A 27,472-nucleotide genomic window follows, 5' to 3' on the forward strand; every position below is an offset into this window, starting at 1 on the left:
GGTATATTCGAGAGCGAATTACACGTTTAAATTAAATGTTATTTTGTTTCGTTAAAAAGTGCAGGGTTTATAATCGTAATGTGCATTTAAAGAAGTTATTTAGATAGAATAGTATAATATTAGTATAATATTATATATTATATTTATATTTATATTATTTATATCAATATAGTATAATATTATATATATATTATATATATAATATTATACTATATTAATATAAATAATATAATAATATCATAATTGATAATAAGACATGCATTACATAATTGATAATAATAATAATATAATATATTAATATAATAATAATATTGATATATATAGTATAATATTTTAGATAGAAAGTATTCCTGTTCGAAACTGTTCTAACTTCGTCGTCTGTGGAGATCTCAATATTCGTATATTTTCAAATTTCAAGCGGAATTGCTCACATTGAAATATACAACAACAGTACCATGCCAGCATAAGTCTGCTTTATATTTCGAAAATCTGTATGTTGACCAGCTTTTCGGCGAAAAGGACGACTGCGCGACGCGACGTATCTCTTCCTGCTGGCTCGACAGCGACAGCGGCAGGGACAGCGACATCGCAGCCGACATCGCAGCCGTGGAGGCACGCGCAGGCAAACGCGGAGAACCATCGGCGACAGTGACTTATTCCTCGCCCCCCCCCCCCGTTCTCCTCCGCCCCCGATCCGCCGGCCCTCGTCCACCGTCCACCGCCCCCCGAGCCCGCTGCCCCTAGAACCCGGGTTTTATGTCTCGCGGTCCAGTCGTACTGTCTGCATCTCGTATCCTGTTATAGGTATTGTGTGCCAAGGAACTGCCGAGGATATCTGCAGCGTTAAGGAGCCTTCACAGCGTCTCTACTACACTTCATTTCACGCGAACCAACCCCTTCCTCGACGCTAAATCTACCGAGCCCCAAAACGAACTCACGTCTGCTGCTTTGTCACGATCGAAAGATTGCGTTTATTTAAACTTTTCACCGCTTTCATCGTAATGCACTCACGAATTAGGAAATTTCAACAGAAAATGTGAAATCAGTCGCTATAACCGCCCCCCGGTAAGTTCGATACGTACGACGAGTACACAACGCGGATTCTGGAACAGAACTATAGCAACATTCACAATTTTTCAGATGTTTAAACTTTGGAAGATTGACTCGTCGAACAATGCAGACTAGCAATTTTAAAATGGTAGTAACGTTAGAAGAGTTCTTGAGTATCGATACGTTGCTTTCAATTTATTAAAATTCTTACAAACAAATAAGCGATTTCTAAGTGGCTTTCCGTTTCCTCCATCAGTTTACAACGAATTTAAATGTTTTTTATTTTGCGTATGGACATTCGCGGTTTAACCCCTTGACGACTAAGGGAAACATTTTTCCCCATTTTAAAATTAGCAATTGTCGTATTTAATTATTGGTTATCCTTGGTACAAAACGCAATTTGCCAGCACGCAACATGCAAAAAGCGGAAAAAATGTGCAAACTGTGCAATATGCCGTATAGAAAATAGAACGCATAATATGTATATGTACTACGTATAATGTTCATCTTTGCTTCACAACCAAAAGAAATTGCTTCCCAGAACATCATAATTAGTACATCAATTTGTATAGTAATTTTATTTCATAATTTTGTACTATTTCAGTTAACATTTTGTAAAAAACATGAACTAATAAATAAAAAACATTGTATAATAAGCCTAATCATAATTTCTGTTACTACACATTAAAAACTACACATTGATTTGTATTTTTCTTATAGTTTTTATTTATTTTGCGTCTAAAAACAAACTAAAATAAACAATTATATACTAATATTTATTCTTAGCAACCTTATGGTCCTGTAAGGATTAACGATTACTATTCCGAAGTACTAAATCGATTGCCATCTTCGGGTATTAAATGTGTCCCATAATTTTGTTAACACTCTGAAAGGGGTGATTCCTGAGGTGATTTGAAGTAACTATTTTCTTAGCGAAAATCCAATCCGCGGCTTTGTTTACGAGTTATTAGCGAAAAACGCTGACCAATAAGAAACGTGCTCGGTTAGCGCGAGGCGGCTCAGCCAACGGGCGCACGAAGCCCAATTCCGCTCCTTGGCTCGGCCGCCCCGCGCCAGCTGATCTCGTCTCTCATTGGTCAATGTTTTTCGCTAATAACTCGTAAACGAAGCCGCGGATTGCATTTTCGCTAAGGAAAAAGTTACTTCAAATCACCTCAGGAATCGCCCCTTTCAGAGTGTTAATAAAATTATGGGACACGTTTATTACCCGAAGATGGCAATCGATTTAGTACTTCGGAATAGTAAACAGGGTGTTAACATAATTATGGGACACCCTGTAGAACCCGGCCGGCACGGATACGCTCTCGGTGCATAAAATGTGAACGGTATCAGATATATTCGAAGCGACATGGAGAAAGCACCGTCGCGTCGCGTTGCAACGTTTTCGACGAGAATCTTCGCTCATAGGAAATTGAAGGGGCCTGAGATGAATAAAATTCAATTTCTTTCGCGAGTCGCTTCGACAGATTGCTTGGGAAACGAGACCATCGGATCTCTTATCGAGCATTTTCATTTGCCATAAACGTATAAATTTCCACTGTGTCCAAGAAACGTTGACCGCGCGCTATTCGAGCAACATCCGGCAAGCTCGATCGCTTTTATACGTCCGAAGTTCGAGGCAGAGTTGCGAAACACTCGCCAAGTTTTGTCAATTTTTCAGTCGCGCTGCCGATTACGGCAGATTGCACGACCGGCGGTGTACCGGTGTACGTGAACTGTAAATGCGCGAGCGCGACGATGGTATGCGAGAATAAAGTGGCTTTCTCTGTGTGCACGCGGGTCGGTGGAAGCTGGATAGAATATTGCAACGTCGATGAAACGTCGTCGAAAGCCTCCGGAAGGCAGCGTGGGGTGGAAGTTATGAGTCTCCACGAGGATCGTGGGCGGACATTAGCAACGATAGACGAAAACTACCAACAATAAGTGCTTCGACGTCTGCGTTCGCGCGCCACTCCACGATAGGATACAAACCCGTTTATCATGTCGAAAATGAAATTTTTGAGGTGTTTTCACACATTTATTGATAACCCTTCAAGGATTCAAAATCCAAGTATTAGTAATTTTAAATAATTATGTATGCGAGGACATCACGCTAATGACAGAAGTTCGAAATTCAAATGAAACCTTTAATTCTAAGATCTCATAAAGAAGCATATACTAATGGGTCTCAACTAATTAGTTAATTAATTAATTAATTGATTAATTAGTTCCTAATGATTTTATAATCCATGTACAAGTGCTGCAACATTTAAAGAATTTGAGCTTTGAAAAGGGTCTTACAAAAATGTTCAGAAACGTTAGACATGGGACTTATTTCATATGAAAGCTTTTTTTTAACTGGCCCAATGTGTCTGTGGCTGGAGCGAAAGTTTCAACGATTTTTCACACATTTCCGATGATCTGGCAACAAGATGTTTCGAACAAAAGTTCTCTACAAAATATAAAATATATTATATACAAATAATATATAATATATTTTATAATTTTATAATAATATTTAAATTAATATAAAAATTTATAATATTAATTTCAAATATTAATATATAAATTATATATAAATTATAAAATAAATTAAAATTATAAAAAATTATAAATAAATATATATATAAATATATATATATATATATTTTTCACTTGATAATATTATAACAGATGCCGAGGCGAATTCAAAGATCTACTATATTATGATCTCAGCCTTGTAATGACGCTAAAATAATTTTGGACACGATAAAACGGGTTTGCAGCGTGCAAAAACGCCCGAACAGCGGACAACATATGAAATCGTTATATACGATTTTCACGACAATTGGTGTACTAAAGTGTACTAGATTAATGTTTAACTTAACCGTTCATTAATAACAAATATTTTCGTTAATAAAATAATGAAGTTTTGAATTATATATATTGATATTTTTATATATTACCGCACAGTATAACAAAATTAAATTAGAAATAATTACATGAGTAATTAAAACAACAACAGTCGTTTGGTCTATTTGTTTAAACCGCGACGATGTAGAAGCGATATCATTTAATACAAGGGATATCTGAGAAACACGGCGCGATATTGCATCGACCAAAACAATATAACCGTACCAATAATAAAAATGCAGCCCTTCGACTATCTCAATCTTCAATACTTCATCGAACTCGAAACGAAAGTGCCTGCAGAGCTTTGGGACAAGGTTCGCGCCGCTTTACTTTTTAAATCGAGGGGATTCGCTAACCGAAACGTTCGCTGTTCCGAGAAGCAAAGTTGCGAAATGGTTCGTGTAAAACAATAAAATCGGGCTCGCAGACGTATTTAAACCGGTTCGGTTTTTCTTTTTCGTGTCTACGCGACGGAGTATCGGCGATGGAGGCACGAAAGGGAAAAGTTCCGAAAAGAATGGCCTACCGAAACGCGGCGCGGGCCCGGCCCGACAATGCTCTCTATAATTTTCATTTTCGGTAGATAATTACTGCTCGGGGCCTTAATTCCCGCGGTCCGGAGAAGAATCTCGCCGCCTCGGGCTCTAGCCACACACGCTAATGCTAATCTATGTATAGTCGAGAAAAAGAAGAGCCCCCGATCCTGTTTGTCAGAACGGAATGAGAGGAGTTTCCGTTTCGATCCCCGAGGGTCGATGCTCTTCTGGTCTGCAGGTCTGCCGCGACGATACAACGAAATGCTTATCAGACGTTTCGCGGACTTCAAACAGTTTTTGGAATACGTACTCTGTCGTAGGAGCTCCCGCCGATCGCTCGACCGATAAACCGATCGTTTATTAATCTTCGGGGAACGGTGCTTCGACCGGTTCTCGTTCGAACGAGTTCCAGCTCGTAGATAGAAATATTTTGCAAGCGTGTCTAGCAATCGTACAAATCATTCTGAGATACCTGAAATACCGAACGGAAACAAATATACAACTCTGCCGGTGCGTTCTATAACTCTATTTAAGTTATGTGAACTCGTTAAAATTATATATATATATATATATATAATATAATATAATATATATATATAATATAATATAATATTTATATTATATTTATATTATATATATTTATTTACTTGTTTGTTTGTTTGTTTATATATAATGTATATATATTATTATATATAAGCAAACAAATGAATAAGTAAATAAATAGATAAATAGACAAATAAACAAATAAATAATTTAATTATCCGTCAATCCGGTTGTATCGAGTTTAAAAAATATCTTTGTCGAGAATACGTGTTATACTTATTGTTCACAGCAAGAGTACACGAAAATTTCAACTCGATTTGAACGCGCAATCGTCTGGAAGAAGCCTTTACGCGTTCGAAATCTACAAATTCTTACCTCCGGATCCAACTATCGAAAACGATACTTTTCTTAAGGAATCGTTCCGCTGGTTTCTCGCTTGCGTCTCGGTTTCAGAGACACAATTCGACGACGCGATTCGACGTGGCACAAGCGGACGATTCGAACCGACCCGAAGAAACGGCATTGACCGCGCGGACCGTGGTCGAGTTTGTCGCCGAGGGTTCACGATGCGGGGGGTGTCGGAGTTCGTTTCGGGCCGGCTCTTTCACGTCAGTCGGTTTCAGCTGATTCACAGTAGTAGAAGTCTCGTCCGACCCCGTCCGCGGAACAAGAAGCGAAAAAAGACGTGCCGGGAAACGGGCGAACTCAATCTATATGCAAATGCGTTCATCTTTTATCTCGTGTATGAGCAATCGATGGTCGGTTGTCCGGGGCCCTGGCCACGGCTTGGCCACGGCTGGGCCACGACCTCGGCCCGTTTGCTGCACCCTTCGAGAGGCCATTGCAGAATCAGATGAACGCGGGACGAACCCGCGGGATATCGAATCTCTAAGTACCGAAAGCAGTATAAATAATGCTGAGCAAATGGGATCCGCGTATTATCGGATTATTATTGGCTATCGTGGAAAGTGGTCTGGCCAGGCCAAGTCGCATAGAACGGGCCTAGAATAATGGGGGTTCAAGCGTATTAACGTTGTGTCTGCGCGGAATGTGGCCGGGCTCTTAGAGTCCTAAGAAACCAGGAAAATCTCTCGCGAACCGTTTCTATCGATCCGCGACGGGACCATTAACCCGATTGACAGAATTGAGTTACGGAAAAGGCATTGAAACGCCAGTGATACCTACGGTGATTAAAAAAAAAAGTGTCCGTACACCTTTTGAAGCGCAATAACTGTTCTCAAACTGGACTGAATGACACGAATAATCTACTAGTCTACAATGACTAAAATGCTTTTCCGAATTTTGCTATTATTTATTGGATTGGCAACTAAGTAATTGCCGATTTGTTCAATGAAATAAAAAATTTTTTTTACTTGGAATGATGTTTAATCTGTAACGTATTTTCCATTTTGTTCGATGACCTTTTGCCATCTCTCTGACAACTTGAAAATTCCACGCTCGTAGAAAGTCTGATCCTTTTCGGCCAAAAACTGAGTTAAGTGAGATTTTACAGCGTCATCATCGTTAAAAGTTTTACCACGAAGGGAGTTGTCCAGAGATCGAAATAAGTGGTAATCCGATGGCGCGAGATCAGGGCTATATGGTGGGTATAACATCAATTCCCAACCAATATCCATCAATTTTTGCCGAGTGGACAAAGATGTGTGCGGCCTAGCATTGTCCTGCTGGAAAATCACACCTTTACGAATGACCAATTCTGGTCGCTTTTCCTTGATCGCTGCATTCAATTTGTCCAGTTGCTAACATTCACGGATAATAAAAAATAACATAATAATAATAATAATAATAATAATAATAATAATTTTATAATATAACATTTACGGATATCATAAAAATGGGAGTGAGAGACATCTATAACTGAAATCGGCAGTTACTTAGTTGTCAATCCAATAGAATGACAAAAAAACGGATAAACAACTCTTGTTTTTCGACTGACTTTTTTATCCGAGCCTATAACGAAAATTTAAAAAATGCCTTTCGTAGATCTCGGTGACTTATACGATAGTTGACTGCGGAGTTTACGCAGTTGTGACAAAAACGAGTAGGCCAATTTCAAAAACAGCAGACCGATCAAGAGAATTGAAGAGTGTCATTGTATCATTCTCAAGTTGCTACAATTGTTAAAGAAAAGAACTTTCTACCTGACTACCGATTATTACACTTCGCAGATACGATTTTCATTTTGCATAAAGGTCCGCGGTCTAGTTACGAGTTACAACAAATTGAAGATTGCAAAAGTCGCGGTTCGCTTTTTTATTAATCGGCTTGGCGTTTCAATTGGATCGCGACCGCGATCAAACGGACTTCGCGTTCTTTCGTGCGCTTTTATAGCATTTGCGCCGAGATCTGCGATGTTAGAAGGGAACGACCAGACAAGAGTGTTAAATAGTGAAAAAAGAAGATGGGCAGAGGGTCTCGGAGTGCATCGAGAGGCTCGTAAACTTGTGCTTTAATGCTAGAGAACGTTTATGTTTATACGGTGAGATGTACCCGGTCGCGGTCGCGGATTTCTGTAAAATACAATTTATCGTCCACGCGATGGCGACCAGGTTGGAATCATCGTACGCTCCGGATGAGAAGCAGCGGCGTAACAAAATGATTCTTCGGGAGAGAGCAGGTTTTGCTCGGGATCACAGTTATTAAGTTAGCGGGACGATGAAATCGACAGCATCGAAAAATGTTCTTATCCAATGTCGGTGATCGCTGCCGCGAAAAATGAAAGATAGAAAAACCGCCGGCACTTGAAGGTTATCATAGTAGAGACGCGCGAATTCAGCGTTCTCGGCAGGAAGATGCTTTGCATTCGAATATGCAATAACGAAATCGCCCTCCGTCCCGACTGTTTCCTGGTTGACATAATCGAACGACTCCGCGAACTTTATATGGCGAGACGACCGTTTAATACGACGACATTCGAGATAAGCGCAATGAGTTTTACGGTCGTCGAAGAATAGGCGTTACGGCCGCGCCGACGCTTAACGCTTTCACGACCGCGCCGAAGACCTGAAAACTTTCATAAAATTAAAGTATTTTATTCGATTAGATGATAATTGCAAAGCGAACCAATATATGGCATCGATTATTTCGTCAACGTTCGTGCTTCTTGCAAATTCTAATTGAATTACGAAATTACAATGTCGACTGGCGTGAAAATTCATCTTTAGAGATTAAATTTTAAACAATTCTGTCACCCGCATATGGCTGACGCGACAGTAAAATCGTTAACAGAGTTTAATTAAAACTGCGTTTTAAATAGGAAGAAAAAGTGCGGAAAACTCCATGTCAAAATATGCTCGACGAGAACGAAGAAGAAGTAAGCAAAATGAGGGCCACGCGTTGCTAAGGTAAAAGCGAAAGAGACCTCCCCATTCGACCATCAAGCGGCTTCGTTTAACCCTTAGCACTCCGAACCATTCTGGACGTTGGTTACTAGCTACTCGGCGCCACTTTTCGGCAGAAACGGGCATTTACAGAACTTTGTATTATTTAGTATGGTTTTGGAACTAACTAACATATTATAATGATATTGGACTTATATGAATTTGGCTGAAATCGAGAAATTTGCAAAAAAATCAATATTTTATTTTTTATAATTTTATTATCGTTTGTTTCATAATTTTGTTTTGTTGTTGTAATCGCTATCTATGCGAACTCTTTCTCTCGTCGCCTTGTTGCTTGGACGATATCACTATCACTGCTATCAAAACGATAGACTAACTGTAGAAGAAAACCTTCTACATATCTGTAGTAACATTTCTGTGTAACATTTCTAACATATCTGTATAAACGTCTATATGGAGCTCATCTTCACTACTACTTGTGTCATGAGACTCATTCGTGTTTGATCGTTTTGCCATTGTTCTAATAAAAAATATGAATAAATACATAGGTTGAAAATTTCTAATTGTTATTACTAACTCACAAGATAATATTTATCAAAAATACTTTTACCAAACAATTTATTTACCAAGAGAAGAATCACTTTTCCGATTTTCTCACTCGTTAGATCTATCTATACCGCTCGACGTTTCAAACCAGACTGAGTTCAGCTTTGAAAATCTTTTCCTCCAGATTTTATAATTATAAATCTCACTATATGCGTGCTATGTTCGCATACCGACCTTTCTTCTACAAACTTGCCTTATCGCTATTTTCAAGTGGCGCCTTTGAAGTGCTCGGACCGTCGTGAGCACGCCTTTCACGTTCTCGTCAAAAACCGCTGACGTTTCTTGTATATATCTTAGTAATTTTACTATATTTTGATTTGATTTCTTGTGCCATTTCAAGAGAAAACTTCAGGGAAACATGCATGTCTCAAAAAGTTGCGCTGAAATAAGTCAATTCCCCGTAATCACTAATAAGTGATATGCTAGAATTACGATGTCCCACGAGAGGGGACAGCGGAGTGCAAAGGGTTAAAACGGGGAGATCTCCTCCCATTCGGTTGGCCGAGTGTTGGAAGAAAAGAGATCGTAGGCGTAGCTTGCAACGAAGTTTCTAAACGCGAGTGCGCCGTGTTTCGCAATGGAGGCATCCGATTCCGATTTAGCGCGAACATAACTGATACGTATGTGGCCGGCGTGGAATGCATCGTTACCGCGAGCATGCTCTTCTTCCGTATCTGTAATGTAACAATAATCGTTCGGCCAGCAAAGTGTTCGAGCACGAAATATAAACGTTGCCTGAACGTGGCGATCAGGCGGAAGCGGAACTCGAATATTCGCGATGGAACGAGCAAGATATCAGTTCCTCGATTTCGCGCGAGGCAGCGGGAAGATGGCGAGGCGAGGCGAGCAGCCGTGACCGTGATGATCGATATCGACGGCAAAGTCGACGTTTCCGAAAAAACGACCGCTTTATCTTGACGGCCGTGGCCGAGAGTCGGGGTCGAAGTCAGACTCTTCTACCAGAGTCAGAGGAAGTCTGTGTTTATCGGGAGGAAGAAACGCCGGATGGATCGCCGGGGGTGAAATCGAGCGTCGCGGGGGTTGATGGAGCCCGAGCGACGAACAAGGAATCAATCGAGCCGCTTTATCGGTGCCAGAACCTCCAATTTTTCAGCGAGGTCTTCCATTAAAGAGGACTGGCACGCATCGACGACGGCCGCTTATACTCCGCCGATTTCAACGGCTGCCGGCTGGATCGAGCGCTCTTTTGACGCAGTTCTTCCGACTCGGCTGTCCGATAAGAAGTCAAGAAAAACGACAGCGATTTGTTCGGGCAGTGTGTTATTCGGCTCTCGCGGAACGAAACGTCGCTGAATGCTCGCGATTTCTCAACAGTCCGACTACATTGTTCGCCGCACAGAGATCGTCGTACCGATAGACCGAAGTTCTCGAATTCAAAGTTCCCGATGGATATGTTGCAGATGTTTCGTGATAGGTGCATCAATATTTTTACGTGTTTAATATCGCATAGCATTGTATTACATTTATTTATTTAGTTATTTATTTATCTATCTATCTATCTATCTATTTATTTATTTGTTTATTTATTCGTTTATTTTATTGTACACGGGAAACGTAATACGTAATTCAGATGGAACATGTTTCAATTAGTTACATTAATTTGCATGTGCAATTTTTCGAGGCAGCATGCGTTGCTTGAAAAATAGTTCAAATCGTTGCAGAATCGATTGGCTTCGATACAGGCACACGATTTATGGGAGTCAGAATTATCGATCTCAACGATCTCTAAGGTGCATAAAAATTAATTGATAGTTGGCGGTAACGATTCTCTTTGTTCCGAGAGATCGGATGTAATTCGTGTACGTAATCGGATTATAATTATAATCTGTGAGTCAGTCTCTGCCCTAGCTTAAAAGCTACAAATCCGAGGCGACTGTGGTATAATAATCTTACTTTGTTTTTCCCTTTTTTACTTTAAACCTGTACCAAGTCGTTGTAAACCTCTGTATTTTTTAATTTTTTAACTTCTCGTATATACTCAATAAATAATTAAATAATAATATATAAATATATAATATATATATATGTTATTTATATATTATTTATATATATTATTATATATAATATATTATATATAACATATAAATATATATAATTAATAAATAAATATATAATAAATAATAATAAAAAATAAAATAACTATATAATTATAATAATGATTTTATCCGTATGTTTGGAGAACGATTTAAAGCGGCAGCGGCGAAGACGAAGAAGTCTCACGGACGAGAATCGAATCGATAGCTCTGGACGCTTCTCTTCGAGCCTCTTGATCTGCTTGAATACAACATTTTTATTTGGCTTCTAAATGGAGCCAAATGAACCGAAGATAGATCCGCATAGAGCAGCGACCGATATTATTGGGAGACGGTGGTGCTCAACGAGCGGATTTCCCTGTTATTTCAGGCTCGCAAAGCAGACTTAAGGCTTAAGGCATCATTGTTACACGACCGCGTATTGACCCCGGGCTCGTCGCGCCGATTGTGCGAGTCGACAATAGGATGCATTATAGGTCGGGACTTCGTCGATTCTATGCGCTAATGCGCTATTCTATACGATAGAAATTGAACTCTGTTGGACACAATGGGAATCGCCCCTTAATCGGGTTCAATTAGCTAATGAACGTCGGGAATCGGAAGCTTCGTGCGATCGATTATTGTATCGATGACACTCCGCGTAATCAATGCGGAGTCACGAATTTACATTCGACACGCAGTTTCGCCCTTTGATGAAGGAAATTTCGAATGGATTTTACAGAAACAGGGAAACCATCCTCAGACGAGCTTAATTACTACGTACCTGCTCGTCTTCTTAGAAAACATTCTCTCTTTTTACCGGAATCACACACATAGATCTCATTATAGATTCTTTAATAGCCTAAACCGTTTACTTTGTGGCGACCGTCACGATTCGTATACAGGATGTCTTAAAATTATTGTACAAGCAGAAAGTAAAAGGTTCCTGAGGACATTTGAAGCAACTTTTTCCTTAGCGAAAATGCAATCCGCACCTTCGTTTATGAGTTATTAGCGAAAAGCTCTGACCAATGAGTGACGAGCTTGGCTGGCGCAAGGCGGCCGAGCCAACAAGCAGTCGAAGCTCAGTTCCGTTGATTGACTCGGCCGCTTCGCGCCAGCTGGTCTCGCCTCTCATTGGTCACTGTTTTTCGTGAATAACTCATAAACAAAGCCGCGAATTACATTTTCGCTAAGGAAAAAGTCATTTCAAATGTCCTCAGGAACCCCTTATTTTCCGCTTGTACAATCTCATCGTCCTTTTTGGAGTCTGACGTCGGTCATGGAACCAATTCTGCGACTAATCCTCCCAACGGTCCCTCCGATACCTCCGCGTATAAGGCAGAGTCCGCTAGAAAAGCTTCCCTTTCTTTTTCTCCACACCTCCATCTTTTCAGCCGCCCACAACTTATTGTCTCGAACCGATACTGCGACCAACTTGATTCTTTTTGTAACTCTTTCTCCGCCTTCAAGCTAACTGCCTTAAACGCTATTCGCCGTTCGTTCTCATCTCCGCTCTCACGTGCAACTTCTTTCTTTCTTTTCTTTTTCTTTTATTTGTACTAGAAGAAGCTGTTGATATATCTCCTTTCTGAATTTGAGCTTAGTATGAAACTGTGTAATACCCTTAGCTGTCATTTATAGGTAGAGATTATCCTCGGAAAGGTTATGATTTCTTCAAACGACATTTGAAAAGAGCCTTTGAAAGAAATCAAAGAGAAATTGATCCAGAATCATCCGTTTTAACCCTTTGCAGTCGAAGCTATTTGAATTCGAAATCCAAAACATGATTTCTGATCTACAGTATTTCTATTTTATATAATTTATTGCGATTCATGCGTATGAAATTGAGCCTATTGGCAAGTACAATGCAATTTTAATAGTTTTTTTTTTAAGTATAAAAGTGTCTCATGCTCTTAGAATGATTTTGAAAAATAGTATACCAATTTTTAGTGGCGCCTCAGAGTCGCCATTCGAGTGTAAAGGGTTAAGTTAACTAAAGTTAACTTCCTTGCGTGATAGATACCTTCACTCTCGCTCTCTCGCTCTGTCTCTCCCCCCCTTTCTCTCTCTCTCTCTCTCTCTCTCTCTCCCTCCCTGCAACGACTGAGACATCTCTCAGCTTCTCGACAGAAAATCTCCAATGAAAATTCGCAGACGCAGTCGCGCTAACCGGACGAAGAAGAACGACGGAAGGTTAAACGCTAGAATAATTTTGGCCATGGCTCGCTGCTCCGCCGAACCTCTGTGCAGCGCAGCGTGTTGCAGCGTTCAGCGAAAAGGACACTTGCCGACGCTTCCGGGAGTAGCGCGATGCCGACGAATGGAGTGTTTGGATGAAGTTCCACGTGGCCCTGTCGCGACACGCGATGAGGTGAAGAGATTTCGAAGAAGCAGCGTGCTTTGAGAATTTTAAAACCCGACTCATTGGGATAACGAGGAGGGCGTGCAGCGTCTGTGACGCGAGAACAAGAGCCACGCGTCGTCGACGAGCCGTCACCGTTACCGGAGGAACCGATCGGACGGATTAGTTAACTTATTCCGCTTATATTAATTCGACGAGCCCCGTGGAACAATACGCGGAACGAATTTTTCTACAGCGCCGGGAAATCGCTCGCGTACTCGGCCAGCATTCTCGCTGCGAAGAGAATGGAAGGTACTGTTAGATTCCCGCAATAAAACCGACAGCGATCGTTGTCCTCCCGCGATAGCATTGTTTCGTCTACGATTAATCGTTTACCGCGGTGTCGGAGCTGAGAAATTGCGGAGGAACGAGTTTACGTCGCACCCAGGATGAGGATCGTCGGATTACTGTTATTAGCACCTTCGGCTACCGGCGCGGCACGACGAAACAGCGCGGTGCGGCGCGGCGCGGTTCTTTGATGGTCTTTTTAATACCATCGCCGAGACTATTCATGCCCGCAGACGTTTTAATCAATTTTCCCGGGGACGATGAAAGTTCTGGCTTTGGCGGAAATTCCTGATCGCTTCCTTTGTACGAATATATTTGTAGATCGATATTAATCTAATTTCGCCTGGTCCGGGGGCGACCGGCGAGATTGGCGAGCCTCCGCGGAACTACCCAATCAATTATTTGGAATCGCGGCACGGGACATGAGCGAGTTATCAACTAGTTAGTCTAGGTGGTAAATTCAATCTACTAACCTTGTGATCTCCTCGATGAGCTTGCACGGGTCCGCCGCGTAAAATTTCACGCCGAAGTAGAGGGTGTGGACGTCCGAGCTCGGGTCTCCCTTGACCACTTTCAGCTGTTTCCCGATCTTCTTGCTCGGGTCGAGCCATTGCTGAAGAGTGCGCGAATAACAGTCGAGAATTATTTCGAAAATAATTAATCCCCGGGCTCCGATCAGGGTCGAGAGCCGAGAGCGCCGCGCTCGAACTGTTGACCGAGCCGGCCGGAAATTGCAGCCGGCTCGACGTTTCCCGTAGATAATAATCCTATCCTCTTGTGCCCCGAGGGCGATGGAGTCGGCCGCCTTCGGGGCATCGCGCCGCTCCGTGTGAATTTTTCATCGAGAAAATCTAATTAACGGTAAACTACTTCGAACTTGCTGTTTCGTTCGCAATCAGCGCGCGATCTCCCTCGAAAGAACGCGCCGCGACGGCGACGGCACCGACGCGGCGATGCCACGGGTTGCCATTAGATCGGTGATCTCTATGCGTTTATCGCTTCTAAATATTCCCGGAAACATATGAAATTCTTTCTGCGACGGTGAACATTCGCGCGATGCGATGCAGCAAATTGGAATTTTATTGAACTTCGGCTTCTCCGAATCGAGAAGGTGGCCGACCATGCTACGCGACGTTACATCTGTCACACTGGCTCTCGGGGCTTTGCCGAGCAAGGTGCTACGCGTATTGCACTCCAAATTCACTCTTCCGACGAGCATCTTCGGCTCTCTTCAAAGAAACATTTTCTTGACGGATTTATTCGTTCAACGTAACAATTTTTATTCTCACTGGTTGCCGTACTACATTACTATAGACTGCGGATTTGATGCGTTTATTAGACAAATGGGTAGTTAACATTTCAAACGACTATTATATATTGTTGAGAGAACTTTAAGTCACATATATAAATATAATATACAATAACACACGTATAAATATAAATAACACATGGATATTTTCAACTCAACTTCAATTATTGTAGAAAGAAAGAAATTTCTATGCGACTCCTTTTCGTTGCAATTGTCGATGATGATTTTTGTTTTGCATAAAGATCAAACATGTGTGTTACACAAACATGTGCACGAAATTGGCACGAGCAGGAGCAGAACAAGCATTATGAGCGAATCAATGTTTACTATCAAATAAATACGATAGAACATGATATATGAATTCACGATTATCTAAACACGCAACACCGTTTATTGTAAAAATCGGTAAGGATTTAATCTAACACTGTATCTAATTTAATTGTTTCGTTATCCGAACGTTATGTTCACGCACACAACAAAACGCGGGTATTTCATTTCGGAAGAATAATTTAGGACAACTTCGTGGGATGCTTCAATTTGTTAATGACAACAGCGACAGAATAGACATATTTGTAGCTAATATTATAAGATGCCAAATGAGTTTACATAAACTGATTATCTAACTGCTGACTCGCTGATTCTCTCTCTCTCTCTCTCTCTCTCTCTCTATATATATATATATATATATATATATATATTAATATTAATTTCTATTTTCCATCGTAAAAATGGATTTTTAAAATAAATATATAAATAAATAAACAGTTTAGTCTACGAAAGGGCAGACTTAATTTGAGAAAATACGAATACGATCTGCGGAAGGGTGAATCTGGAGTGCCGGAACCAGCCGAAACTGAAGAGGTTTGCGCGACGTACAGCCCTCTCCAAAAGTTATCGGTACACCTGCTTATTTAGTATAAATTTTAATATTCCACTCAATTTAGGTAATGTCTGCAAGTCTGCAATATGACACTATATTGTCGAAAGTACATATATCAAGTTATTTATCATTTATTGCAATTAGTTTATCCATTTATTGCACTTCGTTCATTGAGAACGTATCCCGAGCTCATTTCGTATGATTTCTCAGTACCTGGAACATACTACAAAAAGCATGGGACCAAGAAGAACCAAAAACAATAGAAAAACTAATAAAACGAATGTCGAAATGATTAAGAAGTAATTAAAACGCGCGACGGATATATCGATGAAAAGAAGATTTGATTTTCTTTTATAAAATTCACGTTGCTTTCATTACAACGTAAAATACATATATTTACGTACTTGTTACAGTTCGATATGATTAACTTCGAAATAAATGTAGAAAATTATAACAACTTCATATCGGAATTTCATATTCATCGAATATTCAATACTTTCGGAGGGGGGCTGCACAAACGCGCGACGGACTAATCTCGTGGTCTGATTAGGAAGATGCGGTCTTACCGTTTGATTACCGTGGTCCAGGTAGCGGAGCCCGAAGTACGCAGTCTCCAATAAGTTGAGGTGCCTGAACACCCTGTCCAGCAGCTCTTGACCCAGGTTCGAGCTCTGCAAGCAACAACGAGCGACGTTCTGAGTTATCGCATAACAGTAGTGTACGGCAGTGGGCGCAGCGCGTTCGCGACACGGGCGAAATTACTTCCTGTTCCTGCACCGACCTACATTAGAATCATCGGCCGGTACTTTCGATCGGCGTCCGATCGACCGTGACGATTTAAATCGTGACGCTCGATGCGTCATTGAACACGTCGCCGGAACTACGTTTCGGATCGTGTGCGCCCTCGTCGGAGATAGCGTACATGCATATATAGATCTGTCGATATTATGCAAGGGTGCGTGACAGGTCTCCTAACGGTACAAGGTGGTCGCCGGGATTTCATTCGATCCGTCATGGAATCGCAACGTGTCGCATTATGCTCGGCAGAATTTCATTTTTCCACGGTCAATTATCCGGCGGACACGAGAACGGCTGCTGCACTGGACGTGCGCCACTTTGAGATTAGCCGTGCGGCAACGCTGGAAAACGCAGTTGCACGTACAATCATTTCCGAGTTACGATCTTATCGCAGTTCAATCCTGTCCGGTCCCTTTTTCTCGAGAACCCCGTCTCGCAAAAACCGTTCTCTTCGCCCGCAATTGATCCAGCCGCTTGTAGCACATGCGAATCTTCTCGCGCCGTTCCTTCCGGAAATTTTCAATTTCTCTGTTGCAACAAAACCGCGATGAAAAACAGATTACGCGAGCCAAGAGCACGGTCGCACGAACGCGTCGCGATCACTGTTCTTAGGAAAATAGGTTACGCAAGCAGTGCTGAAAGTGATGCGTGCGCGGGAGTCCCGTACAGCGGCATGGCGTGTGAACATTATTGCGCATCTTTAATTGGACAGATCAATTTCTACGCGCCGACAACAACGCTTAGATCTAGATCGTGCTTCTGCGTACACAACGTCACGTCTAAATATCGTCTACGTAATCCGATGAATCGCATCATGGCAGCTTCACACATGCTATAGACGGCAACGTCGATTTCTTTACCGGTTCCCTACGAATCTTTAACCTTTTAGGTACGGTTGTATTCTGCGCGAGGCCATTTCTCTGGACGGCAGAGTCTGATGAGTACTGTACAGAATCTGATACTGTATATTCTGTCTGTATATACAGGGTGTCCCAAAAATGTCTCGCAATCCGAAAGTGGCGGGTTCCTCAGGCCATTTGAAGCAACTTTTTCCTTTACGAAAATTTTCTCCGAGGCACCGTTAACGAGTTATCAACGAAAAACAGTGACCAATGAGAAGAACAGTGACCAACGGCGCCAGCGGTCGAGCGGTCGAGTCCCAGCTCAACTGGCGTGAGTCAGCCGAGTCAACAGCGCCAGCGGTCGAGCTGTCGAATCCCAGCTCAGCTGGCGCGAGGCGGCCGAGCCAGCGGCGCCAGCGGTCGAGCGGTCGAATTCCAGCTCAGCTGGCGCGAGGCGACCGAGTCAATGAGCGGAACTGGGCTTCGTGCGCTGGTTGGCTGGGCCGCCTCGCGTCAGCCGTACTCAATTCTTATTGGTCACTGTTTTTCGTTAATAACTCGTTAACGGTGCCTCGGAGAAAATTTTTGTAAAGGAAGAAGTTGCTTCAAATGATCCGAGGAACCCGCCATTTCCGGATTGCGAGACATTTTTGTGACACCCTGTAGACTGTTGTAAATCGATGTGAAGATAAAAGAAGTGTGAAACAATGCATATGAAGACGATTATTTGGTTCAAACGATGAGCGAGTGAGCTACTAGAGCAAGCCACTATAGTGGCGAGTCGTCTAGAGAGATGACATCCGCGAAAGCCACTATAGTGGCGTGTCGTTCTAAAAGATGATATCCGCGGAAGCCACTATAGTGACGCGTCGTGCCTAAAAGGTTAAACGTCAATTGTACAATTCTATCACCGACGCAAGCACATAACGCGTGTAACGTCCTGCTCCTACGTACAGGAGTCCGTTTATCAATAAATAATAATACGCCTCTGTCTGATCATAGTTTGGAATTATACAGGGTGCCCCAAAATTATTGTACAAGCGGGAAGTGAGGGGTTCGTTTGTTTACGAGTTATTAACGAAAAACACTGGCCAATGGGAGACGAGCTCCGTCTCGCGCCAGTCGTGCTTGCCTCTCATTGGTCAGTGTTTTTCGTTAATAACTCGTTAACGATGCCTCGGTGACAATTTTTGTAAAGGAAAAAGTTACTTCGAATAACCTCAGGAATCCCTTATTTCCCAGAAGTAGCATAATTTCGAGACACTCTGTACAAACTTTCCGATCGTTAACAAAACTTCTTCTCTGCGAGAAGTTCGAATCAAAGATGTTTACGAGACGAGCAGGATTCGTTGTTCTTCATAGAAACAAAGAATCCTCGAGATACGTGCGCGAGACCCGATCTGCTGCCGACAGAATCTATCGATTACTTGTTCGTTGCGCTTTGCATCCCTCAGACGTTTCCCAAAACTATAAAGTAAAGTATCACTCTTGAATTGTTCTGATGATATGATAAAAAAAAAGATATGCTGAAACAGATTATACATTAGCTGTACTGTCGAGGTCGTGCAAGAATCTCCATGGTACCACCAGACCGTTACGTTCCATCGTATCGTGTAAGCACAAGGAGTACGCGTTAACGGAATACAACGGTTCTGTAGAACCACGAGCGTCTCGAATCCGCTGTGGATCGATAGGATAGCGTATCGCGCGCAATTCGTCATAGCAGATCCATGGTGCGAATCGTTAGAGACACCGTCACGGCGCGGCGTGGCGCCGCAGCGTTCAATTACTATCCTCGAATTCCAGGGTTGTGTATAGTGTGCAGTGTACACTGTACATGGGAGAAAGGGGCGCCGTTCTGGTGTGTAATGAGCGATCGTGTCAGAGGGAGGAAGCTAGAGAGAAAGAGAGAGAGAGAGAGAGAGAGAGAGAGAGAGAGAGAGGGAGAGAGTTCTCTCGAGTCGGAGAATGTGAAAGGTGGGACAGCAAGAGGAAGAGGAAGAGGAAGAGGATCAGGGGATGGGACGAAACGAATCGGTGTAGGCGGAAGGGCGAGCGGTGGTGCCGCGCTACGCTAATTAGTAGCAAACTCGGGGATATATTCTTCCTTCCCCGGGCGCGGTTGCACGTGCTCAGAGGACCGATACGGTTTACGCAGAGAAATCGCGAGGAATCGAATGATCGGCTACGAAAACACGCCCCATGAATAGCCACGACCACACCATAAGCTCTGAACACATCGCGAACGCCACGAACGTACAGAGCTCGCCCCGTTGCGTTGGTTCCCCCGAAGGGAAACAAACGGGCGTCGAGGCTCGCTCGTGCTTGCGAAAGCAAGCAGGGAACCGAAAGCCAGAAACCGCCGATTTCAATCGAAGTTCGGTTGCCGGGATGTTTCGTGGTTAAGCCGGTGCTAACAAATCCGAGGGAAAACTGTTCGAACGTCGCGTCACACGGTGGTCTGGCGAAGCAGCGATCCGTGATCAAAAAGATTATTTTAGCGTTGCTTATTTTGTTTCGTTGTTTTGTTTTATTTGAGTTATTGGGATTATGGCTTGGATTATTTCTCAAATGAATATGATATTAACCCTTTACACTCCGCTGTCTCCTCTCGTGGGACATCGTAATTCTAACATATCACTCGGATGTCCCCTCTCGTGGGACATTAAAGTTTATTAGTGATTACGGGGAATTGAGTCATTTCAGCGCAACTTTTTGAGACATGCATGTTTCCCTGAAGTTTTCTCTTGAAATGGCACAAGAAATCAAATCAAAATACAGTAAAATTACTAAGATATATACAAGAAATGTCAGCGAGTTTTGACGAGAACGTGAGAGGCGTGCTCACGACAGTCCGAGCACTTCAAAGACGCCACTTGAAAAGAGCGATAAGGCAAGTTTGTAGCACGCACTGTATAGTGAGATTTATAATCATAAAATCTGGAGGAAAAGATTTTCAAAGCTGAACTCGGTCTGGTTTGAAGCGTCGAGCGGTATAGATAGATCTAACGAGTGAGAAAATCGGAAAAGTGATTCTTCTCTTGGTAAATAAATTGTTTGGTAAAAGTTTTTTTGGTAAATATTATCTTGTGAGTTAGCAATGACAATTAGAAATTTTCAACCTATGTATTTATTCATATTTTTTATTAGAACAATGGCAAAACGTTCAAACACGAATGAATCTCATGACACAAGTAGTAGCGAGGATGAGCTCCAGATAGACGTTTATACAGATATGTTAGAAATGTTACACAGAAATGTTACTACAGATATGTAGAAGGTTTTCTTCTACAGTTAGTCTATCGTTTCGATAGCAGTGATAGTGATATCGTCCAAGCAACAAGGCGACGAGAGAAAGAGTTCGCATAGATAGCGATTACAACAACAAAACAAAATTATAAAACAAACAATAACAAAATTATAAAAAATAAGATATTGATTTTTTTGCAAATTTCTCGATTTCAGCCAATTCATATAAGTCCAATATCATTATAATATGTTAGTTAGATCCAAAACCATACTAAATATTACGAGGGTCTGTAAATGCCCGTTTCAGCCGAAAAGTGGCGCCGAGTAGCTGGTAGCCAACGTCCAGAATGGTTCGGAGTGCTAAGGGTTAATTCTTTTTCTTAAAAAGCTTTATTTTACTTTTATTTGAGAGAAGGTATATGTACGAAATGACCGAGCGACCAAATTCAACTGAGGGAGACCGGCAACTGAAAATCGCCTTCTTATATACCCTTTTTGGTGTCGTCTTCTCCACCAATCATAGACGGTCATTCATCGCGTCTTACATTGTATACGCGGTACTGGGATCACTAACAGTCAGAGCGCGGTGTGTTCTAACGACACCGGCGATGGTATATCGCGGTATCTTTGATATGAGCCGTTTATTTTGAAAGTGGCATAAGTCACTTTTTCAAAAAAATCGAGTTAATGGTAACACTAATTACAATTGAACAGTATCTTTACATTTAAAAAAAAAAAGAAAAGTGACTTATGCCACTTTCAAAATAAACGGCTCATATACAGTTTACATCACCATCGGTGCGCGCTGACGGAACGCGGCGGAAACGTAATCTGTTATTTTCGAATCTCGGTCCAAAGTAAACTATAGATTAATTTTTGTCCGAGGCTAAAGTTTCTTTTTCAACATGAGTATAGTAGGTCGGTTGAATTCGTCTCGAAACCAGCCAGAATATTGTCGAGTCGAAAATATGTATTAACATTTAAAACATCGGGATGAACAGAATTTCTTACGAAAGAACAAACTTATTTCTGCAAGTTTTTATATACTATAATAATTTGTAGAAAAGTGAACACTGACCGACTGTTGTTGGAAACGTTTTTTTCTTTTGCCAGATCGCAGAATCACATTTTTTCTCAAATTTAGAAGAAACGAACGAACTGGTTGTTACAGTGCAACGGGTTAGGAATGATTAAAACGATCTAGGAAAGATTATAAAAAAGAGAATGGTGTAGAAAAGACTATAAAAAGGAAAACGATTTAGGAAAGATTATATAAAATGATTTAGACTTTCTGAATGTTGTATTAATACGGGCTTATGGCTTTAAATAGCAACGTGTACAAGATTGAGCGAGACGCGGCAGTGATCGCGTTAATAATCTAACGAGAACGCTGTCGTCTGGGAAGTAGCAACATTAAATTTTCCATCCCCGCGACTTATTCGAAGAATCAAGATACCGACGTCTAAAGTGCCGCAGCAAAGCAGCCTTGAACTACAGCCCGAGTAGAAAATACCGCGGAGGCCGTAAAATCGTAGTCCGTAAACAATTACTTGTTAAATTAATATAAATTACAGCGTTTTAAAATTACAGTCGGGACGATCGAAGGTTGAACAGCTGCTGCCGCGAGGGAAAGGTAGCTCATCACCGGTTTAATCGATTCCGAAATTACGGTGCATCTGAAATTCACTGCCGAGCCGGAGTACTAATTAGATTTACAGGGAGCGCAGGGTGCACAGTCTGCAAAAACGATTTCCGATCCGCGGACAAAATACAAGTGAAATAGTAACAAATGTTGTCTGTGTAAGTTGCAATATTGTTATTTCATACATCAAAGTATAAGAGATCAGAAAAGTGAGTGAAATAGTTCATAGTACTACGACTGGTTCAAATGATGTAAAAGATAATGAGAATTTATTGAGTCTGCCTCGAATCCGTATACTTTGAATGAGTTCTGTTCATCGAAAATGCTACTTCCGTGATTAAATAATGAGAAAATAACGAAAATATTATGGCTTCTCTGATCCTGTATAAGAGTGTGCTGAACTTAAAAGTTACGAAAAATATTAAAAGTTATGAAAAATCAGTTTTCAGTATAGCTTTCAAGCATACCAATCATCGTGAAAATCGTACAACGACAATAATCGCAACTTCTAAACTAATTAAATGTTTACCTAAAGTACGTTAATACCTTTTTTGAAGCGAATACAAAGATGAATCGATTTGTACATAAATAATATATAGTTATGTTAAAAAAATTGCAACGATTTCGTTTTTTTATTGAATAAAAAGATCTGTTATCAACATCTACTATTATAATCTTTTATAAACTGTGTACTGACTAATTTTTATTCGAAACATTTTCTATTAAGAATTACTGGGTGCCGGGTAACACACATTCTAACATAATGCGTGCATAACTGACACGTATTTGAACATAACACGTAAACAAGTAACAAATATTTCAATGTAGCAGGTTAATAAATAATAAGAAATTATGTACGGAAATATTTGCCAACATCAGACATCAATAGCATATTGTTCATGAGATACTTACAAGTATTTTCAATCTGGAAGCTTTCCGAATATGCTTTAATCTATTGTTAATATCTACACATGGAAGATTAGAAAATTTTTCTAAACCTTTGTAAACTTCTCCTGTGCAATTGTTTAAATGTTCTGAATGAAACGAAACGCATCCATATTTTGGTCACTGGGTGACGAACAAACCCATTTCTCAAGATTGTCCCGATTTGTTCTCGGACGCGCTACGAAACACCATGATTACAATTACAAATGCAGGCCGCTGCAAGAAAATTTTGTATAATAATGTCGAGGACAGTTCAAGGAACTGTTTTCCGTTGAGATCCCAGGACATGTTTTACCTTTTCGGAGAAAAGTTAAGTTAAAGATAATCGAACGTATATAGTAGGTCCTCGATGGATGTGTAATTTCGAGACAATAAAATTGAATATACGGTAAGTAATTAAACCCTTTCGCAACCAAAATAACAAGTGTTTAGTACCTTCAATTGAATAATCCATTCATATTTATATTTATATATTATATATTTATATTATATATTTATATTTATATTTATTGCCATATACTTTGAATAACTCGCTGTTAAAAAACTGCGATATAACAGGCAAATGCTTGAGGAAGCAAAGGCAACTGGCACGTTGTCCATGCTAACGTGTTTCCTGAGTATTACTTTCTGTCTTTATTTTTTATTTTTTTAAATTGTTTACGTATGAATAAAGACTCTAGATAACGATTACGTTATAAAAGCAAGATACTGATTTTTTTTTATTTCTTTCCATTGTTCGCATCACCGCGCGGCGCGGCGGTCAAGGATACCCGAAACGAGAGATCCGCTAGATCGATTCCGAGAGATCGCGGTCCCGATCATTTTTCGTCGTGCAGCGTATCTGGATCTATTCCACCTGCTGCGCCCACGCTCGTGCTCTGGCCAGGCGATCCATTTGCTGCGCGAGCATACGTAGATCTCCGTGAGCCAGTCAGGCACAGCCGTGCAACGAACGAATGTTCGCAGCGATTCGCTGCAAGAACGAAGAAAATTGCGGCGGATCTCTTCGTACGGCGTCGATCCGGATGAATTTATCGGCTCGCGAACGATTCCGTTTTATTAGGGACGGGGTTCGTAACTGTTACAGTTGTCCTGCTCCTCGGATAAATAATCGTCGCGTATCGCGCGCAACGATGAAATTTATTCGAGCCGACACCGGATAGCCCGGGGACGCGCATCGGCCAGCTAACGATCAATTTTCCGCTCGCGTTTCATTCCGCGAAACAGCTCGCCGTTCCGTTCCGCTCCGCGCCGCGCCGCGCCGTGCCGCCTCTCTGGTTCCGTTTCAAACCCGTTCCCTTTCGAGACTGCGAATACTAGAGATAAAAGGAATCGCGTCCACGGTATTTTTCCGAACCGGTGAGATATTTTAGAACGACGCGGTTTTACGAGGCTGCAGGGCGTCTCGCATCGTCGCGCGAGTATTTCACGACTTTCGCGGCCGCAAAACGATCCGCCCGATCTTCGTCGCGCTCGCCGTAAATTCGGATTTGAATAACTCGGCTAAAAGCGAGGATCGCCGAGCCTGCGTCGGGGGATCTTAATGAAACGCTTAGGCGAGGCCGAATGCACTCGCGGACGTATCAAGCCGCGACGAGGAGCATGAATATTTGAAATAATAGCGGCACCGCTTATCCCGCATCCAGCCCGGTAAACGCCTTGCCCCGCGAGCTTTTTCGCGGTCCCATAGCCCGCGAACGATTTGATTAAAGCACTCGCTTATCTCGCCACGCTACGGCCGGATACCGCGCGTCGAGTACCAACCACGATCCGAATGAAATATAGCGAGCGGGCAGCATCGCGATTTTATCGGTCGAGCAGAAAGAAAAACTGCGCGCCGGAATCGAGACAATGTTATCGCTGCGGGAACGAAAGGGAGACGTCGCGGGCAGCCGATTTTCTCCTCGTTTCCGATCGCGAACGCTCGGTCGAATAAGTTCATGCGATTATGTACTGCGGAGTTTTGTCGACCGGTGCTCTCGAGCAAAGTTAGCTTCGATCTTATTTTAAATATCTCTCGATCGAGTAAAATTGGAATATTCAAAACCTTTTCGTAAATATCGACGATTTAGTGATTTTATTATTTATTTATTTTATTTATTTATTTAGTGATTCGCTATGCGCGGGAGAGGTATTGAAACCTTTTTAAAAGGTTTAATTTTTTTTTATTAAAGAAGCATTTAATATTTGCAGAACCGACAACAAGACTTTGATAACAAACATATAACGAGGATTTTTAGGATTTGAAAGAATCCCTTTGTGAAATTCTAGAAATCTTTGTTATGTACTTGTTATCGATATCTGACTGTCAGTTTTGCAAATATTGAACGATCTTTTAATTTTTTAAAATTAAATTTTTTAAAAAAGGTATCAATACCCCTGCCTTTAAATCCTTAAAAACCTACCACGACAGGTCAAACGACCCTTTTTCAACTTTCCGACAGAATTTCTTGCATATAAGGATACATTTTACAATTTCTCTCTTGTTTATTTTTTTTGCCCGAGAAAAGCCCCCCCCCCTTCCCCTTGACTTACCTACCACAACGAGACATTTAGACAGTGCGATGAAATTGTTCTATCACATCATAATTTTGTCGTATTCCATTATGCTTGTTGATATTTTGTGACTGTTTAATTTCATTGTTTAGTTCGATCATTCGAAGCGACAATTCTTGTCCTAACGCTTTGACGAAATTTGACAAAAGTTGAAATTATAAAAATTGACGCGTTGCAGTTTTTTAAAACATGTATCGTAATTATATTATTAACAAGATTTATCCTATTTATATTATTAATAAAGTATATCGTAATCGCGTCACCCATTTGTGGTTGATAGAATTACAGAAAATTTAATTCTCAAAAATGAATTTTTTCGCTGATCCGTTATAACTTCAGAATTCTATTAAGATTCGCATAAAGATAAAAAACTAATTGATGTCGTATGACTTTGCCTTGCAGTTTTAATTCGATCCAATGTAATAGGTATATATGTTCTTTGGTTTCGTGAAATTTTTGAGATTTGCGGCGCGGTCGTCGAAGTGCCCCAAGAATGTCGAGAAATTAAAAACATCTCAAATGATTAAGAAAAGTATATACAGGTAATCCTTCTATAACACAGTAGACAGGTTCCTCGAAAATGCCGCGTTGTGTGAAACCGCGTGTCATATGAGACCCAGAGTCAGTACAAAAATGGGGGTTACGTACCGAAAACTTATTAAAATCAAACATTTCTTTTAATTCCGTATAAGCAACTTAACTTTCATTAAATATGTAAATGTATGTATAACACAAAACGAAAAAGAAAACAAAAAATATTATTCTCATTCAATGTAACCTTAATTTAATAAATTTCTTCCTCGTCACTACTCGGTATAATCAAACGAGAACGTTTATTTCGGTTCAACGATATCACCTTTACTTTTTGAACCTACTTCATTCAGATCTTTCGCACTTTCTATCCTCTTTAAAAAAGATCTGCAATTTTGGTTTGTTTGCTGCTTCTTACAAGGTCGTTGTAGATTTTATGATATGAAGACAGACAATTTTGCAACTTCCTTTTGAATTTTCGGCTTCTTTCAGCGGAAGGGTAAATGTTTATATACCCTTAATTATAATAATTCTATTTTATTATTATTATTATTATGGTATTATAGTAATTTTATAGTATTATAGTATTATAGTAACATAGTATTATAGTAATTTTATAGTATTATAGTAATATAGTATTATAGTAATTTTATAGTATTATAGTGTGTAATTTTGTAGTAATTTTTATATAGTAATAATATAGTAATTTATTATAGTAATTTTTATATGGTAATAATATAGTAATTTATTATAGTAATTTTATATAATTTTATGTATATTTTAAATATGTTAAACAAAAATCCGGTGATATTCCTATGATATCCGGTGCTGTAAAAGTGCAGTGTTGTACAAAGGTTTTCGCAATCTTCTAGGACGCAGTGTTGTAGGACTACCTGTAATGTATCTGAAGATTGTTCGGGATACAGCGAGGATGAATTATCTGCAAGTGAAGTGTATGATTCCGGTGAATAAGCATCGGTCGCAGTTTCTTGATCTCGGCCGAAAA

At 40.8% G+C, this 27,472-nt stretch overlaps 1 protein-coding gene and 1 long non-coding RNA gene across 5 annotated transcripts in view; one reads left to right on the top strand and one right to left on the bottom strand.

The window, feature by feature from the left end:
- Positions 1-1,712, top strand: part of LOC117223848 (uncharacterized) — a 30,682-nt gene extending 28,970 nt beyond the window's left edge. Inside the window, exon 5 of the long non-coding RNA XR_013033791.1 lies at positions 505-1,712. This is a non-coding gene — a long non-coding RNA (uncharacterized LOC117223848). The remainder of the gene's footprint in view (positions 1-504) is intronic.
- LOC117223846 (band 4.1-like protein 4) overlaps positions 1-27,472 on the bottom strand; it is a 114,313-nt gene that overhangs the window by 30,265 nt on the left and 56,576 nt on the right. For 3 of the 4 annotated variants that reach the window (XM_033476401.2, XM_033476397.2, XM_033476398.2), the window contains exons 3-4: positions 16,470-16,574; positions 14,188-14,327 (exon numbers count right to left, since the gene is read on the bottom strand). In XM_033476401.2, coding sequence (XP_033332292.1) covers positions 14,188-14,327; positions 16,470-16,574 — 245 coding nt within the window. Of the gene's footprint in view, positions 1-14,187; positions 14,328-16,469; positions 16,575-17,065; positions 17,287-27,472 lie in introns of those variants that run through there. The other variant, XM_033476402.2, reaches the window with a different exon arrangement.

The sequence above is a fragment of the Megalopta genalis genome, chromosome 6 (assembly GCF_051020955.1).
Source record: "Megalopta genalis isolate 19385.01 chromosome 6, iyMegGena1_principal, whole genome shotgun sequence".
NCBI lineage: Eukaryota > Metazoa > Arthropoda > Insecta > Hymenoptera > Halictidae > Megalopta > Megalopta genalis.